At 40.9% G+C, this 18,700-nt stretch overlaps 1 protein-coding gene across 1 annotated transcript in view; it reads left to right on the top strand.

The window, feature by feature from the left end:
* The window catches only part of LOC133635192 (zinc finger BED domain-containing protein 4-like), a 29,461-nt gene extending 11,363 nt beyond the window's left edge, over nt 1–18,098 (top strand). The window contains exons 6-11 of the mRNA XM_062028079.1: nt 15,017–15,564; nt 15,804–15,921; nt 16,007–16,227; nt 16,348–16,488; nt 16,567–16,666; nt 16,820–18,098. Of these exons, the coding sequence (XP_061884063.1) occupies nt 15,017–15,564; nt 15,804–15,921; nt 16,007–16,208 (868 nt within the window). The 3' untranslated portion in view covers nt 16,209–16,227; nt 16,348–16,488; nt 16,567–16,666; nt 16,820–18,098. The remainder of the gene's footprint in view (nt 1–15,016; nt 15,565–15,803; nt 15,922–16,006; nt 16,228–16,347; nt 16,489–16,566; nt 16,667–16,819) is intronic.
* Nucleotides 18,099–18,700: the final 602 nt, after the last annotated feature.

The following is an 18,700-nucleotide window of genomic DNA, read 5'->3' as shown; positions in this document are numbered from 1 at the left end:
TTGTTGTCACCCCTATGAGCGCTACTTATTAACCTTAAAGGCCTACTGAAACCCACTACTACCGACCACGCAGTCTGATAGTTTATATATCAATGATGAAATCTTAACATTGCAACACATGCCAATACGGCCGGGTTAACTTATAAAGTGTAATTTTAAATTTCCCGCTAAACTTCCGGTTGAAAACGCCTTTGGATGATGACGTATGCGCGTGACGTAGCCAGTGAAACAGGAGTAACGGTAGCCCATTGAAGCCAATACAAAAAGCTCTGTTTTCATTTCATAATTCAACAGTATTCTGGACATCTGTGTTGGTGAATCTTTTGCCATTTGTTTAATGAACAATGGAGATTGCAAAGAAGAAAGTTGTAGGTGGGATCGGTGTATTAGCGGCTGGCTGTAGCAACACAACAAGAAGGACTTACTTGGATAGCAGACGCGCCAGCCGATGCTAGCCGCCTTCGCATCTGTGTTGGGGTGAAGTCCTTCGTCGCGCCGTCGATCGCTGGAACGCAGGTGAGCACTGGTGTTGATGAGCAGATGAGGGCTGGCTGGCGTAGGTGGAGCGCTAATGTTTTTATCATAGCTCTGTGAGGTCCGGTTGCTAAGTTGCTAAGTTAGCCTTAGCGTCGTTAGCAACAGCATTGTTAAGCTTTGCCAGGCTGAGAATTATTAACCGTGTAGTTACATGTACATGGTTTAATAGTATTGTTGATCTTCTGTCTATCCTTCCAGTCAGGGATTTATTTATTTTGTTTCTATCTGCATTTGAGACAGATGCTATCACGTTAGCTCAGTAGCTAAAGAGCTTCGTCGATGTATTGTCGTGGAGATAAAAGTCACTGTCGCGTTCTCGACTCTCATCTTCAAGAGGATATAGTATCCGAGGTGGTTTAAAATACAAATCCGTGATCCACAATAGAAAAAGGAGAGAGTGTGGAATCCAATGAGCCAGCTTGTACCTAAGTTACGGTCAGAGCGAAAAAAGATATGTATTTCACTGCATTCTAGTCCGTCACTCTAACGTTCCTCATCCACAAATCTTTCATTCTCGCTCAAATTAATGGGGTAATCGTCGCTTTCTCGGTCCGAATAGCTCTAGCTGCGTTGAAAACAATAGGAAAATATGAGGAAGTGAACAACTGACAACGTCACGCCACTTCCGGTAGGGGCAAGGCTTTTTTTGATCAGAGACCAAAAGTTGCGAAATTTATCGTCGATTTTCTCTACTAAATCCTTTCAGCAAAAATATGGCAATATCGCGAAATAATCAAGTATGACACATAGAATGGATCTGCTATTCCCGTTTAAATTTTAAAAAATCATTTCAGTAGGCCTTTAACCTTCTCGCCCATGTAGTGCTTATGTGGTGGCCATCTAAGACTAATGTTTTTAAATCAGGCACACAAATCAGGTTCTTCCATAGCCAACGGGGGTCCTACAGGCAGTAGCAGGATTAGTAGAAAGCTAAACATTCAATTTAAAAAAAAAAAAGCTAAAGTCCTTTAGTAGCTCATTGGAGTCCTACAAGCAGTAATAGGACAGCTCACTGTTTTTTTTTAACTTGACGTAATTATTGCTCAATTGACTGTCATGCAGTTTACTTTATTATTAAATTCAAAATGTGCGCTGTTGAAAGAAAATATTTGCAAAAAACAACATATATTCTTGCTTATGGACACTTATTCCCAGCTAAATTGTGCATGTATTTACTTAAGAGGTGTGCTAACATTAGCATGCTAACCAAAATAAACCAAATTAACTTGACCCAAACAAAACATAAATGCTCCTACGAAGACTTGACTTTACAAGAAAAAATGTGCCTGACACACTGGTAGATTGCAATGAAAAAATGATATTTCTTAGCTGTTTGACAGTTGATTGATGACTGCTTCATTGCTCACTAATATCTGAAAATTGGCATCATAACTCCTCTATTGTTTGCTAACTTGCCCAGCCTTTGAGGCACTATTTTCTAGGAGCTGCTCCAGGTCACATGTGTGTGAGTGACTGGAAGCAAAGCCCTGACTCGCCCTTGATCCCAAATAACAGACATTCCTATTTGTTGACTACAAAACATTATGGCCGTGAGCGGAGAAAATTACATAAGTGAGCCGCACCTTTTCATAAGACGTAGGGTTCAAAGCGTAGAAAGAAAGTAGCGGCTTTATAGTCTGGAAAATACGATAAGCAGTTTATTGAGGTTTGCTAAAGGGTCACACAACATAGGGTGCATGGTGGTCTCTGTAGGTGTCTGACTAAGAGTATCTTTACTACTGAAACTCTTGTAACTCCACATGTAAGTGAATTACATCAGTAACCCTGACAATAGAAGCCATGTGTTAGGCTGTTTCAAAAGTGATCAAATAAGAGCTTTTTGAAATGTATTAAAAATAAAAATAAACTAAGAAATCACATGTACACAGTCTTTGCTCAATACTTTGTTAATACACTTTTGGCAGAAATTACAGCCTGAAGTCTTTTTGAACACAATGCCACAAGCTTGGCACACATATCTTTGAACAGTTTCGCCCATTCCTCTTAGCAGCAACTCTCTCACTCCATCAGGTTGGATGGGAAGTGTCGGTGCACAGCCATTTTCAGATCTCTCCAGAGATGTTCAATCAGATTCAAGTCTGGGCTCTGGCTGGGTAACTCAAGGACATTTACAGAGTTGTCCTTAAGCCATTCCTTTGATATCTTGGTGGTGTGCTTAGGGGTGTTGTCCTGCTGAAAGATAAACAGTCGCCACAGTCTAAATTCAAGAGCGCTCTGGGGCAGGTTTTCATCCAGCATGTCTCTGTACATTGCTGCAATCATCTTCCTTCTATCCTGACTAGTCTCCCATTTCCTGCTGCAAACATCCCCACGGCATGATGCTGCCACCACCATGCTTTACTGTAGGGTGGTATTGGCCTGGTGATAAGCGGTGCCTGGTATCCTCCAAGCGTGATGCCTGGCATTTACGCCAACGAGTTCAATCTTTGTTTCATCAGACCAGATAATTTTGTATTCTTTGATCACTGAATGCAAATGACGAGACTCAGGGGACAGGGTCTGAGAACAAGGCCTAAACCAGTCATGCCTATAGTACCCATACAGCCCTTAGCTATGACAAAATGTAATTTACATAGAAAAATTCTCAGCCCAAAGATTCAAATGCCATGTTACTTATAAGTTATATTTGCAAATTAACACTTTTTTCATTACAATCGTTCCTATTGATTATTCATTTATCACAATACACACTATGTTTGAAGACAAAACACAACCATTAAACTTTTGTGGATCTGCCAGATGTGTAAAACAGTGAAGTAGTGTTCAAGTGTTGTGGTAACCGTAAAGGTGTTGGTCAACTGTCAGTTCAACCCATTTTGAAACTCTGCGTTGGTGTCGAAAGGTACATATACGGTGGTGTTAAAGTGGAGGGGTAAGTGGGGATGTTGTACAAGCACAAGAACAAGGGGGTACCTGGGCTTGTTGTAAACTTTGAAGATTTGTTTCTGCCATTTAATATATGTTAATTTAAAAACTACAGTCTTTTGTCAGACACATTTTGAATTCAACAATTAGATATTCTGCTTTACATATTGGATGACTGAATTGTTTTCTGTGTACAAAGGTTTATGGCCATTTTTTCTTTTACCACTTGGTTGTTGTCCCTCTTTCTCACTTCAGTAAGCAGCTGTGCCCTCATCTTATTTGTTTCTATTCTTAAGCTGGCTAAGGGGGAGATAGTTGACCTCTGCCTTGCAGGCTTTTTATAATTGTTTGCAGACTTCTGGTCAACGGGGCTTTACGTTTGACGGCATTGCATGAGACATCTGAAACATATTTTAGTATGTCTTCATTTCAAATTCAGGAAATGTACATACTATAAAGAAGTGGTTCTCAAACACCTCAGAAAAACCTGGCTCTCCAAGTACCACCATAATGGCCAACAATGAAATACAGTAGCATAGTAGGGCTAAATATTCACTTGAAACAAGGCTTTTATTTAACAAATATATTTAATACTAGTGTGTGAGTGTGAATGTTGTCTGTCTATCTGTGTTGGCCCTGTGATGAGGTGGCGACTTGTCCAGGGTGCACCCCGCCTTCCGCCCGAATGCAGCTGAGATAGGCTCCAGCACCCCCGCGACCCCGAACGGGACAAGCGGTAGAAAATGAATGGATATTTAATACATTTGGGCACTGTAACCTTACACACAGTTTGAACAGTAACACTGTGTTTGAATGTAGAAAAAAAACTTTTATCAATTGATTTTTGGCGTACCACGAGATGGAGCCTGTGTACTACTAGTACTACTATGTACCACAGTTTGGTTATCACTGCTATAGAGATCACTGACTATAGAGATCGCTGACAAAAACTGCTGAAAATGTGCTTTTTAATAAAGGTTTTTATTATAAAATATAAAAATTATGTTATAAGATGGTAAGAAAACCTGAATATACTTGACTAAATGTGTATATATATATATATATATATATATATATATATATATATATATATATATATATATATATATATATATATATATATATATATATATATATATGTATATATATATATATGTATATATATATATATGTATATATATATATATATATATATATATATATATATATATATGTATATATATATATATGTATATATATATATATATATATATATATATATAATGGAATAAGCGGTAGAAAATGGATGGATGGATGGATGGATAAATGCAAACCTGCTGCAAACCTGTGAGGATTCTTGTAGCACCCGAAAATAAATTCTAAACAGTTTTGAATCAATTAGATTAAAAAATGATGATGCATATCAGCACATATGCATACATACACTGGGAAACTGGGTAACACACGGCACACTGACAAAGCTTAACCTATTATTATATCTGCTTTCTTTTGTATTTCAAGTTATCATTACATGTATGTATTGTTGCATTTGAAACAATTGTATTTTTGATAGTAGAGGTACATATTGTTATTAATCATTATTTATAGTGCTATTTCTATTGGTATTTGTATTGCTCCATTTGTAGTGTAATAATGCTCATTGTCATCTCTGTGTTATTACTATTTATTTCACTAACTGCTTCTTTGCTATAACTTTTACTATCATATTTGTACATATCCTATTTGCTGATGCTGTTCTGTTGTTGTTGTTTTTATTGTTATTGTTGTGTTTGTTGTTGTTGTTGTCTCTTTGTCTTATCGCCCTCTTGTCCACGCAATGTCCCCCTCTGTCTGCCTTTTTTTCTCTTTCTATTCGCTCCTGCTCCGGCCCGGCTGCTCCAAATAATAATATAAATACATTTAATAAAGTCAAATACAAATAAGGCAACAAGAGAAGTATCCCACACTTCTCTTTTGTAAAGTAAATCTGTACAGCCGATATAGGCATCAACAATATGATTTGCCTGAGTAGCTGGACAGGACAACAACAAAAAAGCTTTTTATACATGAAATAGCAAAGTTTCAGATTATTTGCAAACTCAGTTATATATATAGTATTTTTACTCAATGAATATAGCAACTATCTATCAAGTAACTTAAGTTAAACAATTACTTCTATGTGCCAACTGGTGAAGGATATCGTTAGGATTTTATCGATGCTAATATCAATATTCCTTATTGATACTGGTATTCATCAGTACTCTTAACAGTACTATATGTCATTTTTGTAAATAAGCACACTTTTTAGGCACCCACTCTGTTTTTCACAACTTTGTGCAGATACAGTAGTGCTACTGTAGATGTTTTGATCTGTTTGCTCAATTCTGACATCTGCAAAAGCACTGCAAAAGTTAACCATTTAGTTTTAGCATAGATGCTAACAGTCACTTTCACAGACAATACATACTGCTGATGGCGTTGTGGTTGTTGTTGTTACATGAACACACTTTATATGAAGCACACTGCACCTTTTGCAAGGAAACAGTTCTATGGCAAATCTGAAAAATAGCTGTTAGGATGTTTGCTAATATTTTTTTTTTAAATGAGTTTACATTAGAGACGTTTCTGGTGTATTTAGTTAGTTTAACCCTTTTGTTTTTCAAATACCAAATCTTATTGGCAGTGTTTTGGCTCCATAATATTTTAAAAACAGAACGATTCCATACGATTTCATTCAATGGTTAACATTTGTTGATGGAACATTCTTTTTTACACCACAAAAGAACACAACTATTCCTCCCTGTGGATACACACCTCCTACTGTTAGTGGAATTATAGTTGGGACTTTGGCACCAAGCACTCAGCCGAGATCTGATCAATCTAAGTCTACGGTCATGAACTGATTAAAACTACTCAGATTAGAGGTCAAACATCTTCTAAGACAGGGGTGCTCACACTTTTTGTGCAGGCGAGCTACTTTTCAATTGATGAAGTCGCGGGGATCTACCTCATTCATATATATAATTTATATTTACTTATTTATGAAATATATGTTTTTGTTAACAAGTTAAAGGTGTTTGATGATAATGCAAGCATGTTTAACACATATAGTTAATATTGTTAATAAATTAAAGGTGTTTAATGATAATGCAAGCATGTTTAACACAAATAGTTAATATTGTTAAGAAATTAAAGGTGTTTAATGATAATACAAGAATGTTGTTTTTGTTTATGTTTATGTTTCTACATGCGATTAATCTAAAAATTCACCACTGATTCTTATCGATTGAGGTGGCTGCTACCGACGCAATTGAGTCGCTCACTTGTCAAACCGGATATTCGATGGTATTGGTTTATCATTAAGAACCCTATTAGCTACTAAAAGTGTAACAATTAAACAATATATTGATTTATATTCCTAAAATACTACGTCGATCTGTGCTCGGCAAGTTGGCCTTTTGGAAGATAGGTATTGATCCAGCATCGTTTTAACAGGCAATAGATCAATTTTATCAATATTAGAAAAAACAAAACATTGGATTTAAAGGCCTACTGAAATGAATTTTTTTTATTTAAACGGGGATAGCAGATCCATTATATGTGTCATACTTGATAATTTCGCTATAGTGCCATATTTTTGCTGAAAATATTTAGTAGAGAACAACGACGATAAAGTTCGCAACTTTTGGTTGCTGATAAAAAAAAAAGCCTTGCCCCTACCGGAAGTAGCGTGACGTCACCAGCTGGAGGGCTGCTCACATTTCCCTATTGTTTACAATGCAGCGAGAGAGATTCGGACCGAGAAAGTGACGATTACCCCATTAATTTGAGCGAGGATGAAAGATTCGTGGATGAGGGACGTGAGAGTGAAGGACTAGCGTGCAGTGCAGGACATATCTTTTTTCGCTCTGACCGTAACTTAGGTAAAAGGGCTCATTGGATTCCACACTTTCTCCTTTTTCTACTGTGGATCACGGATTTGTATTTTAAACCACCTCGGATACTATATCCTCTTGAAAATGAGAGTCGAGAACCTGAAATGGACATTCACAGTGACTTTCATCCCCACGTCAATACATCGGCGAAACACTTTAGCTATGGAGCTAACGTGATAGCATCGGGCTCAAATGCAGATAGAAATAAAATAAATAAACCCCTGACTGGAAGGATAGACAGAAAATCAACAATACTATTAAACCCTGGACATGTAAATACACGGTTAATGCTTTTCAGCTTGGCGAAGCTTAAAAATGCTGTTGCTAACGACGCCATTGAAGCTATCTTAGCAACGGGACCTCACAGAGCTATGATAAAAACATTAGCGCTCCACCTACGCCAGCTAGCCCTCATCTGCTCATCAACACCCGTGCTCACCTGCGTTCCAGCGATCGACGGAAGGACGAAGGACTTCACCCGATCATCCGTGCGGTCGGCAGCTAGTGTCGGCTAGCGCGTCTGCTATCCAAGTCAAAGTCCTCCTGGTTGTATTGCTACAGCCAGCCGCTAATACACCGATCCCACCTACAACTTTCTTCTTTGCAGTCTTCATTGTTCATTAAACAAATTGCAAAAGATTCACCAACACAGATGTCCAAAATACTGTGGAATTTTGCCGCTACATCTGTAAGTGCAAGTTAAAACTCTCCTATGCAAGGCGAAAACCGTTTATCAACAACACCCAGAAACACAGTCAGCTTCGCTGGGCCTGAGCTCATCTAAGATGGACTGATACAAAGTGGAAAAGTGTTCTGTGGTCTGACGAGTCCACATTTCAAATTGTTTTTGGAAACTGTGGACGTCGTGTCCTCCGGACCAAAGAGGAAAAGAACCATCCGGATTGTTATAGGCGCAAAGTTGAAAAGCCAGCATCTGTGATGGTATGGGGGTGTATTAGTGCCCAAGACATGGGTAACTTACACATCTGTGAAGGCGCCATTAATGCTGAAAGGTACATACAGGTTTTGGAGCAACATATGTTGCCATCCAAGCAACGTTACCATGGACGCCCCTGCTTATTTCTTAAAGACAATGCCAAGCCACGTGTTACATCAACGTGGCTTCATAGTAAAAGAGTGCGGGTACTAGACTGGCCTGCCTGTAGGCCAGACCTGTCTCCCATTGAAAATGTGTGGCGCATTATGAAGCCTAAAATACCACAACGGAGACCCCCGGACTGTTGAACAACTTAAGCTGTACATCAAGCAAGAATGGGAAATAATTCCACCCGAGAAGCTTAAAAAATGTGTCTTCTCAGTTCCCAAACGTTTACTGAGTGTTGTTAAAAGGAAAGGCCATGTAACACAGTGGTGAACATGCCCTTACCCAACTACTTTGGCACGTGTTGCAGCCATGAAATTCTAAGTTAATTATTATTTGCAAAAAAATGTTTTATGAGTTTGAACATCAAATATGTTGTCTTTGTAGTGCATTCAATTGAATATGGGTTGAAAAGGATTTGCAAATCATTGTATTCCGTTTATATTTACATCTAACACAATTTCCCAACTCATATGGAAACGGGGTTTGTACCTGTATTCAGCATTGTTCACAATTTCTTTGATAAGAAAGAAAGAAAAAGTCAGATCAATCTGTCAGACAGCAAACACCAGAAACTATGGCAACATTCAAGTCTGAGTTATGTGCTCAAGACTGGGGGGAGGTTTATACCTCCACAAACCCAGGGATGGGGCATATGAAATTTTCCTTAACATTTTCTTAAAACTGCAATAAGCACTGTCCAATTCGAAAACATAACATTAAAGACAGCACTAGTAAGGAGAAACTGTAGATCACAAGGGGAATACTGAAGTCCAGCAAAAAGAAAAAAATATCTATACAGAAAACATTTTAAAGCACAGAACCAAAGAAACCGAACACAGATATAAAACGTATTTATGTATATAATTAATACAAATAATAAAGTACAGCAAAAGAACACATTTCTGTAACCTATTAGAACAACATAAATATAGCATCCAGGCTACGTAGAAAGTTTTAAATGGTATCATTAAAAACATGACAAATAAGTAACATCCAAACTATTTCATAGAAAATAATCAAACTATAAATAACCCTAAGTGATGCATTCAACGGATGCATTCAACACCTTCTTTGTGAATGTTGGACCCAATTTAGCAAATGGAAATGTACAACCACAAAACATTGTCAAATTTAATGAACATCATTCAAAAAACCCAGAATCGTTTTTCATTTCTACTGTTCATGAAAGTGAAATCACAGAAGTTGTAAATTCTTTGAAAAACAAGAAGTCAACAGACTGCTGTGACTTAGACATTTCTTTGATCAAATAAATTGTTGATTATATAGCTGTTCCCTTCACATATATATGTAATATTTATTTTATACAAGGTGTCTTTCCAATGAAAATGAAAATGGCAAAAGTTATTCCCATCTTTAAAAGTGGACATGAGCATCAGTTTACCAACTTTAGGCCTATATCTTTACTTTTACAGTTTTAGCGATAAGCATCACTTGCTGAGTGGACAACAATACGGTTTTCGGTCAAACTGTCTTTTTCCTGTCCGTGTCTCTCTCGCTCTCGCTCTCGCTCCAGCTACAACAACGTGTCTCATTATCAGTTGTTGCTAATAAAGGTGACAGGTGATTAGATAACCAGGCCCACCTGGGCCATCTACGCACCTGTCGCTGTCGTCAAGGCCGGTCCTGGCACACCCCGTTCCGCGGTAGGAGGCTGGTACTGATCTGTCTTCAGGTCCATATCTCTCCCAGTCGACCAGGTAGACGAGCCCCCTACCTTGTCGACGGACCCTGAGGATTTCCTTGACCGTCCAAACCTGATCTCCATTAGCCAAAAATCTAGAGGGTGGCGGTGGGGGGGGGGGGGGGGGGGGCAGGGACAGGAGGGGACAGAGCGCTCTCCACTACCGGTTTAATCTGGGAAACATGGACAACTGGATGCCGCTTGACCGAGGGTGGGAGAGCCAATTTAATAGATACAGGGTTTATGATAGACATGATGGAGAACGGACCAACATAATGTGGAGCCAATTTCCTAGATGGTACCTGGAGACTGAGGTCCTTAGTGAGAAGCATCCCTTCTTGTCCTGGTTTGTAGGACGGGGCTGGAATGTGATGACGGTTGGCGTTGCGACACATTTTCTCGGATGCTCTTTCCAAAGCTGCACGAGCGGCTCTCCACACCCTCTGACACCGTCTAATATGAGCTCTAGTTGAGGGTACAGCGATCTCCAGTTCCTGTTGGGTAAACAAAGGGGGCTGAGAACCTAATGAGCACTCAAATGGGGACATACCGGTAGCGGAGCTCTTGAAGGACTTATAGGAAAACTCCACCAATGGCAGAAACTTGCTCCAGGACGTGGGTTGATGACTGGCGACACATCGGAGCATGGTTTCCAAGCTTTGATTCGCCCTCTCAGCCTGCCCGTTGCTTTGGGGATGGTATCCCGATGTAAGGCTGACCGAGGCCCCGATTCCCTTGCAGAAAGCTCTCCATATTTGCGACGTAAACTGAGGACCTCGGTCAGAAATGATATTCACCGGAATACCATGTTGCTTGTTGACGTGAAGTGTGAGGAGGTCAGAAGTCTCTGAGCGGAAGGTTACTTGCGCTGCGGAATGAAATGGGCTGCCTTGGAGAAACGGTCAACAATTGTAAGGATAGTGGTGTTACCTCTGGAGGCTGGAAATCCCGTGACAAAATCCAGGGCAATGTGCGATCAAGGACAGGCAGGAATGGAGAGAGGATGAAGAAGACCAGCAGGAGGCCTGTGTGACATCTTACTACGGGCACAAGTTGAACAAGCAGCGATGAACTCACGAGTGTACTTTGTCATGGATGGCCACCAAAAACGTCTTCGTAGCAGTGATAGGGATCGTTGAAAACCAGGATGGCATGAGAACAGGCTGGATTGCCCCCAATCCAGGACCCTGGGTCATAACTCCCGATGGACAAACAGTTTGTTGTGAGGTCCACCTCCCGGTCCTGGATTGGAACGCAGTGCAAACTTAACCAGGTCCTCCACTTTCCAAGTTACCATCCCTACGATGCGAGTGGAAGGAAGGATGGGTTCCGCCACTGCCGGACCGGTGGGTTCCTTCAGGAATAACCGGGACAGTGCGTCAGCCTTAGTGTTCTTGGACCCTGGTCTGAAAAAGAGCATGTAATTAAAACGAGAGAAAAACTGCTGCCACCTTGCCTGGCGGTTGTTGATTCTCTTGGCAGCTCGGATGTGCAGAAGGTTGCTGTGGTCGGTCAGGATCTGAAACTGGTGTCTAGCTCCTTCCAACAAGTGTCTTCATTCCCCCAGGGCCTCATGGACTGCCAATAATTCTCTATTCCCAGCATCGTAGTTCTGTTCGGCCGGGGTCAGGCGCCTGGAGAAGAAGGCAACAGGGTGAACCAAATTGTCATTCTTGGACCGTTGAGAGAGAATAGCCCCAATCCCTGAGTCTGAGGCGTCAACCTCCACCAAAAAAGCAGTGTCTAAGTCGGGATGGACTAGAATGGGCGCAGAAACAAAACGCTCATTCGAAGGCCTTCCTCGCCAAAAGAGTCCACACAAAAGGTACGTTAGTAGATGTGAGAGAATGGAGTGGAGCTGCAACTCTACTGAAGTCTTGAATGAATCGTCGGTAGAAGCCGGCGAAGCCGAGGAACCTTCGAAGTTCCGTCCTAGTAGTGGGTTGCGGCCACTTTACCACGGCCTCCACCTTCTTCGGGTCTGACCTTATGTGACCCCTTTCGACCACGAATCCCAGGAACTCCACCGAAGAGGAGTGGAAGTAGCACTTTTCTGTCTTCACAAATAGACAGTTTTCCAATAGACGTTGCAGGACAAGTCGGACATGTTTCTGGTGATCAGAGAGGTTACGGGAGAAAATTAGAATATCATCCAGGTATACTACCACAAATTGATCCAGCATGTCCCGGAGGATGTCGTTGACAAGAGTTTGGAAAAAAGCAGGTGAGTTGGTGACTCCAAAAGGCATCTCACGGTACTCGTAATGCCCCATATAAATGTTGAAGGCCGTCTTCCACTCGTCTCCCTCTCTGATCCATACCAGATGATAGGCGTTACGGAGATCCAGTTGGGTGAATATGGTTGCAGGTGCCTTGGCACCTGCAACCAAGTGGAAGAGGGTACTTGTTCTTAATGGTGATGTTGTTAAGGTGACGGTAGTCAATGCAGGGACGAAGGGATCCGTCCTTCTTGGCCACGAAAAAGAATCCCGCCGCCAGTGGAGACTTGGATGGGGTAATGATGCCCAAGGCAAGGCTCTCCGTGATGTAATTCCTCATAGCTTCTTTCTCTGGAAGAGACAAATTGTATAGGCGACTAGACGGCAAGATAGCGTTAGGGAATAACTCAATGGCACAGTCATAGGGTTTATGAGGGGGTAGTCCCAGGTAGGGATGATACTCGAAACCGGTTTTCCCGGTTATTCGATAAGAAAAGAACCGAGTCCTCGGACTCAAATCCCTTTTTGAGAACTGGTACCCGTTATCGAGACCACTGTACTAAAGAAAAAGAGTTGATTCTTTATTCGAATCCCTGGGAACGAATCCTGTCCCGACAAGAAATTTCCGTGGGATATCACAAGAAATGACGTCACGTAGCTCAGTCATTAGGCGCAGATAGGAAAAGCAGGAACAAAATGGACCGGAAAAAGCGCTCCAAGGCATGGCTTCATTTCACCAAAAAAAACGAGGTAGGGGCAATATGCAATTATTGCCAGGCTTTGCTCTCGTGTAAGGGGGGGAGCACAACAAGCATGTTGAAACATGTGCACGCTGCGCATAACCTGAAAGTTTGAGAACCGTGTCGTGTCTCCGACACATGGAGAAGTAGCGGCAGAGACGACGAAGAACGCCCCTCTTCTTCTGCCAGCTGCCCAAGTCCCAGTTACAGTGGCGGTGACGCAGGTGAGCAACTAACGTTAACTGTTGCCGGTTAATTTCCATATCTGCTCACTTGTAGTAATGTTACCTCTTATGTCAACCAGGACTGCAGTAATGTTAGGTAGACTAACGTTACCTAAGCATAGTCAGTGGCTAATGGTAACGTTAACGTGAGCCTTTTTGTATGTCTGATAACGTTAAAGTTATCTTGTAGTCTACACCACGACAGAGTTTGCAAGTCTGTCTAATAAACTAGTGCTTTCTTTATTTCTTTAGTTTATTTGGAACATGAACACACTTACAGTATAATACATCACAGTTTCATATCATTTCACTTTACAGGAGTAGGAAGAAGTAAAGCTTATTTAATCCTACCCCTTTCCCACTTAATAGGGTTTACAAATATATACATCATTTACTGACCTTTTTATAATAAAATATCTGTGAATTAGTATATACAACAGTTTTGTAATATGTAATTAATTAATTCAATCATTATTAATATACTGAGATGAAGAATATCTTATTTTCAATAAGGTTGAAAGTATTTCTCATAATTCTTCTTCTTTGTACTTTGTAAGCACTATTCATTTAAACAACCTCTTAAACTCCATCATTTAATTCCACATCATTTTAGCTGTTTGCAATTTTACCAAATCATCGAACTTTAATATTTTTGACTCACAAGTAGGTTAATAATTGTATTTTGCAGACATGTAATGGAGCAAAAAGTAAACAACACCATTACTCTGAGATTTGTTTCAAATGTAAAGTGCTGTACAATACAAATTAATGCAGTATTTTTCTTAGGTGGCCCACTTAAAGGGGCCCTGTCATGATATGATAGACCTTGTATAATCACAGTCAGTAGGGCTGTGAATCTTTGGGTTTCCCACCATTCGATTCAATATCGATTCTTGGGGTCAAGATTCGATTCAAAATCGATTTTTTTTCAATTCAACAAGATTCTCGATTCAAAAACGATTTTTTTCCCGATTCAAAACATTTCTCTATTCATTCAATACATAGGATTTCAGCAGGATCTACCCCAGTCTGCTGACATGCAAGCAGAGTAGTAGATTTTTGTAAAAAGCTTTTATAATTGTAAAGGACAATGTTTTATCAACTGATTGCAATAATGTAAATTTGTTTTAACTATTAAATGAACCAAAGATATATGACTTATTTTATCTTTGTGAAAATATTGGACACAGTGTGTTGTGAAGCTTATGAGATGCGATGCAAGTGTAAGCCACTGTGACACTATTGTTCTTTTTTTTTTTTTATAAATGTCTAATGATAAGGTCAATGAGGGATTTTTAATCACTGCTATGTTGAAATTGTAACTAATATTGATACTGTTGTTGATAATATTCATTTTTGTTTCACTACTTTTGGTTTGCTCTGTGTCGTGTTTGTGTCTCCTCTCAATTGCTCTGTTTATTGCAGTTCTGAGTGTTGCTGGGTCGGGTTTGGTTTTGGAATTGGATTGCATTGTTATGGTATTGCTGTGTATTGTTTTGTTGGATTGAATAATTAAAAAAAAACAAAAAAAACAAACAAACAAACATGGATTTTAAAAAAATAAGAATCGATTCTGAATCGCACAACGTGAGAATCGCGATTCGAATTCGAATCGATTTTTTCTCACACCCCTAACAGTCAGTGTATCTGAGTATATGTGCTTCATTCCCACAACAATGTGTTCTGTAGGGAGGCTCTAGCAGCTCTGAACCACAAGTACAAGCCCTTCGACAGATTAAAGTTGTCTGACACCCTGGTCCCAGCGTGGTATGAGATGGAGAAGGCCAATCTGATCTCCGAGCTAGAGCAGATTAGCAACGTAGCTATCACTGCTGACGGCTGGACAGCTGTCACGCAGGATCACTACCTCACCGTAACTGTGCACTACGTCTCGGAGTGTCAGTTAAAGGAGAAAGTCCTCAACACCAGAGCCGTGTACCAGGCTCAGACAGGGCATGCTGCGGCCGAAGAAATAGATGAGATCCTGGAAGAGTTCAAGATCCAAACGAAGGTTGTGGCAGCAACCGTTGACAACGCTGCCAATATAAATGTTGATGCCAAGAAGCTCCACCTGCTCAAGTTTGGGTGTTTTACTCACACCTTAAAAGTGGCAGCGCAGAAGATCTACAGCATATTGTCAGTATCCAACTGGGCAGCGAGGATCCATGCCATGGTGGTGTGGTTGAAACGGTCCCACAGGGCCAAAGTGGTCTTGAAGGACAAGCAGCAGCTCCTCAGTAAGAACACATTTCAATAGTCTTTTTTTTTTTTAAATCCCAGATACATGATGTATATGATGATGTAACGTTACAGTTAATTTGATACTATTTTTTTGAACCCTGCTTCATATTCTCATTAGTAGAAAATTACTGTGTAAATAGATACATTCTGGGTGACTAATTTTGGGAATTCATCATTGATTTGGACAGTAGTGGGCCTGGCCCTTGAATTGATAGATGTGTTTATATTTTGCCAGGTCTGCCCTTCCTTAGGCTGATCTTGGACGTGAGGACGAGGTGGAATTCTCTGTATCAGATGGTTCAGAGATTTATTGAGCAGTTCCCCGCCCTCAGGAAGCAGGCGGAGAAGGACCGGTATTTAACATTTTGTACTATTGCTACTAAATTTTTTAAGCCTGATTTGAATTATAATTAATAATCATAATTATTTACTTTGCAGAGTCAACAACAGCTTGGACATCGCAGACTTTAGGAGGGCCCAGGAGTTTGTGGAGCTGATGGAGGTGCTCCACATCTCTACTCTCTGCGTCTCAAGTGACAGACACCCCACCTGTGGCCAGATTATTCCAATCCTGCAGAAGTTGGAAGCCCGCTTCACTGTCTGCCTTTGTAAAGGCCATCAAGCAGGCCATTTGGGGTGATCTGTCTAAACGCTACCAGGTACAGTTAATGTCTGACCTGTAATTATTTCAAAATTAAGACTTAATAACAAACAGTCTTCACATTCAGCTAATTTCCCCCCTAATTCTATGATGTGTCTGTGCCTCATTTTCCCTCCAGGAAAAGGACGTGCAGTCATTCCTGGAGGAGGCCACACTGATGGACACCAGGAGGTTTAGATACAGACTGGAGGAGGATGTCGTCTGGGAGAGGCTGAAGAGAAGAGCCGTGGCAGCAAACACAGTGGAAGCAGTAGTAGAGGTATTATTTGAAACAATTTATTGAACTGAAGCAATATTTTATTGTGAGACCTTCACTTTGACTCTGTTGTACTTTAAGGACCACCTCAGCCTAAAACATTGTGCTGAAAAACTAAATCAGTTTGAAATGGGTTTTTTTCAAGCAGCCAGTGAAAGAGGCAGAGAGGCAAGAAAAGGAGGTGAGTTCAGCTCTTGGTGATGATCAGAGGGGGCCTGAATTTAAATACCTAAACTAAATTATTTAGTTATAAGGTATGGGACTTTTAGTTTAATTAAAAACCTCTGAATAATTAGATTAAACATTTTAACTGAGTCCCACCATTTAATTTTAGAGTCCACCTGCTGTGAAGAAGAAGGACTCCCTGCTTGGATGACCTGTTTCCAGCGGAGGACGATAGTGAACTGCGCCCATGAAACAGAGGAGCATCCCAGACAGAGTAGACCAGGAAATCCAGGTGTACAGAGGCCTTCCTTGCACCAACATGCAGGCCAACACTGCCATTTGGTGGTTTGGTAAGAGAGACACTCTGCCCCTCCTATATGATCTTGCTCAAACCTATCTGTGTGTCCAAGCTAGTTCCACGCAAAGTGAACGTGTTTTTTCGACCGCTGGTGACGCGATTAGCAAAGAGAGGGTCAGACTTGATCCAGAAACAGCAGACCCATTACCTCCCTGCTTGGCACACAGCATCGAAGGTTGGAATTGGGGGTTTAAATCACCAAAAATGATTCCCGGGCGCGGTCCCCGCTGCTGCTCACTGCTCCCCTCACCTCACAGGGGGTGATCAAGGGTGATGGGTCAAATGCAGAGAATAATTTTGCCACACCTAGTGTGTGTGTGACAATCATTGGTACTTTAACTTAACATGCTAATTTTTTTGAAGAAGAATTGTTGATTGATGACTGTTGCATTCTTAGTGTCATAGTGTGTGTAGTTAGTATGTTCCAACAGCTGTAGTTAGTATGTTCCAATAGCTGTAATTAGTATGTTCCAATAGCTGTAGTTAGTATGTTCCAATAGCTGTAGTTAGTATGTTCCAATAACAGCAGAAGTGCACTTTTTGGAGAGCTGTATTATTTTCAGTTTTGTGCCCAAGGGACTGATTTTATTTAACACTATATTATTATTTATACACCTATAGTGTTCACAGAGACAGGTTGTTTTTGTGTTACCGTATATATTTGTTTTTCAGAAAAATACAACTTAATATACTTTGGGTAACAACAGTCAATATTTATTTATTTTATTTTATTTTTTTAGGGGGGTAACAGTCAATATTTATTTATTTATTAGATTTTATTTTTTTCTTATAATAAAAGTGAGCTTTTGTTTAACCAAATATTGTGTGTTTTTTTCCATATACAACAACCTATCTGGACTCGATAAGAGAATCGATAAGGAATCGGTTCGATAAGAGGATTCGATAATAGGCTCGAACTTTTGTTTGTTTGTTTTTTTAGTTAGAATTAAAAATGTATTTAAATTCACGTCTTGCACGCGCCAACTTTCCATTGCCTTCTGGGAGAACAAACCACGCCATAGACCCAGTCCTGACAGTATGTCGCCAGCAGAAAAATTCTCCCGCAAGAAAGTTGGACAGTTTGGATGAGGCTTCTTGGGAGGTGCTGCGCGCCATGGAGACCGAGACGCTGCGCTTTTCCCCCAGGGAGCGCAGGGGGATGATGTGGGGGAATGGAGGCAAGCTGGTGCCGATCGGCGCGTGGTTCCCGTCCCGGAAGCGTCGCCAAGGACGAGGAAAGACTTTCGCGAGCCGGCAGGTCACGCCGCTCCCACAAGCCCTTCCCCCTCCGGGCGAAGCAAGCAGCAGCCAGCCCGGCTTCGCCCTGATGACGTCACAGACCAGGATTTTTTTTTCAATACTTTTTCTTTTGATCACTCACCTCCAGCAAAAGACTGTAAAAACATGATAAGACATTATCAGGACATGTTTTTACAAATTAGATCCTGTCAATCAGTCACCCAGTTTTCATGCCCCGTCCCCCAAGACTCAAACCCCGCCCCCGTCACAAAATTTTTCTTTTTATCCACCCACAAAAGCCCAGGTGGGGGGGAAGGAAAGACATTTTGGACCATTTAGAGGGGAGGATTTAGCCCCCCTCCTGACCTCCCTCCACCCACCCCAAAAGACGGTTCCAGACCGCGGGGAGCGCGTCTGGGATCCGCTCCTTGAGGGGGGGGGGGGCTAGGGCTG

Source organism: Entelurus aequoreus, linkage group LG19 (assembly GCF_033978785.1).
Source record: "Entelurus aequoreus isolate RoL-2023_Sb linkage group LG19, RoL_Eaeq_v1.1, whole genome shotgun sequence".
NCBI classification, from domain to species: Eukaryota; Metazoa; Chordata; class Actinopteri; order Syngnathiformes; family Syngnathidae; genus Entelurus; species Entelurus aequoreus.
Note: the sequence above shows the minus strand (reverse complement) of the source record. Positions and strands in the feature narration are given on the sequence as shown.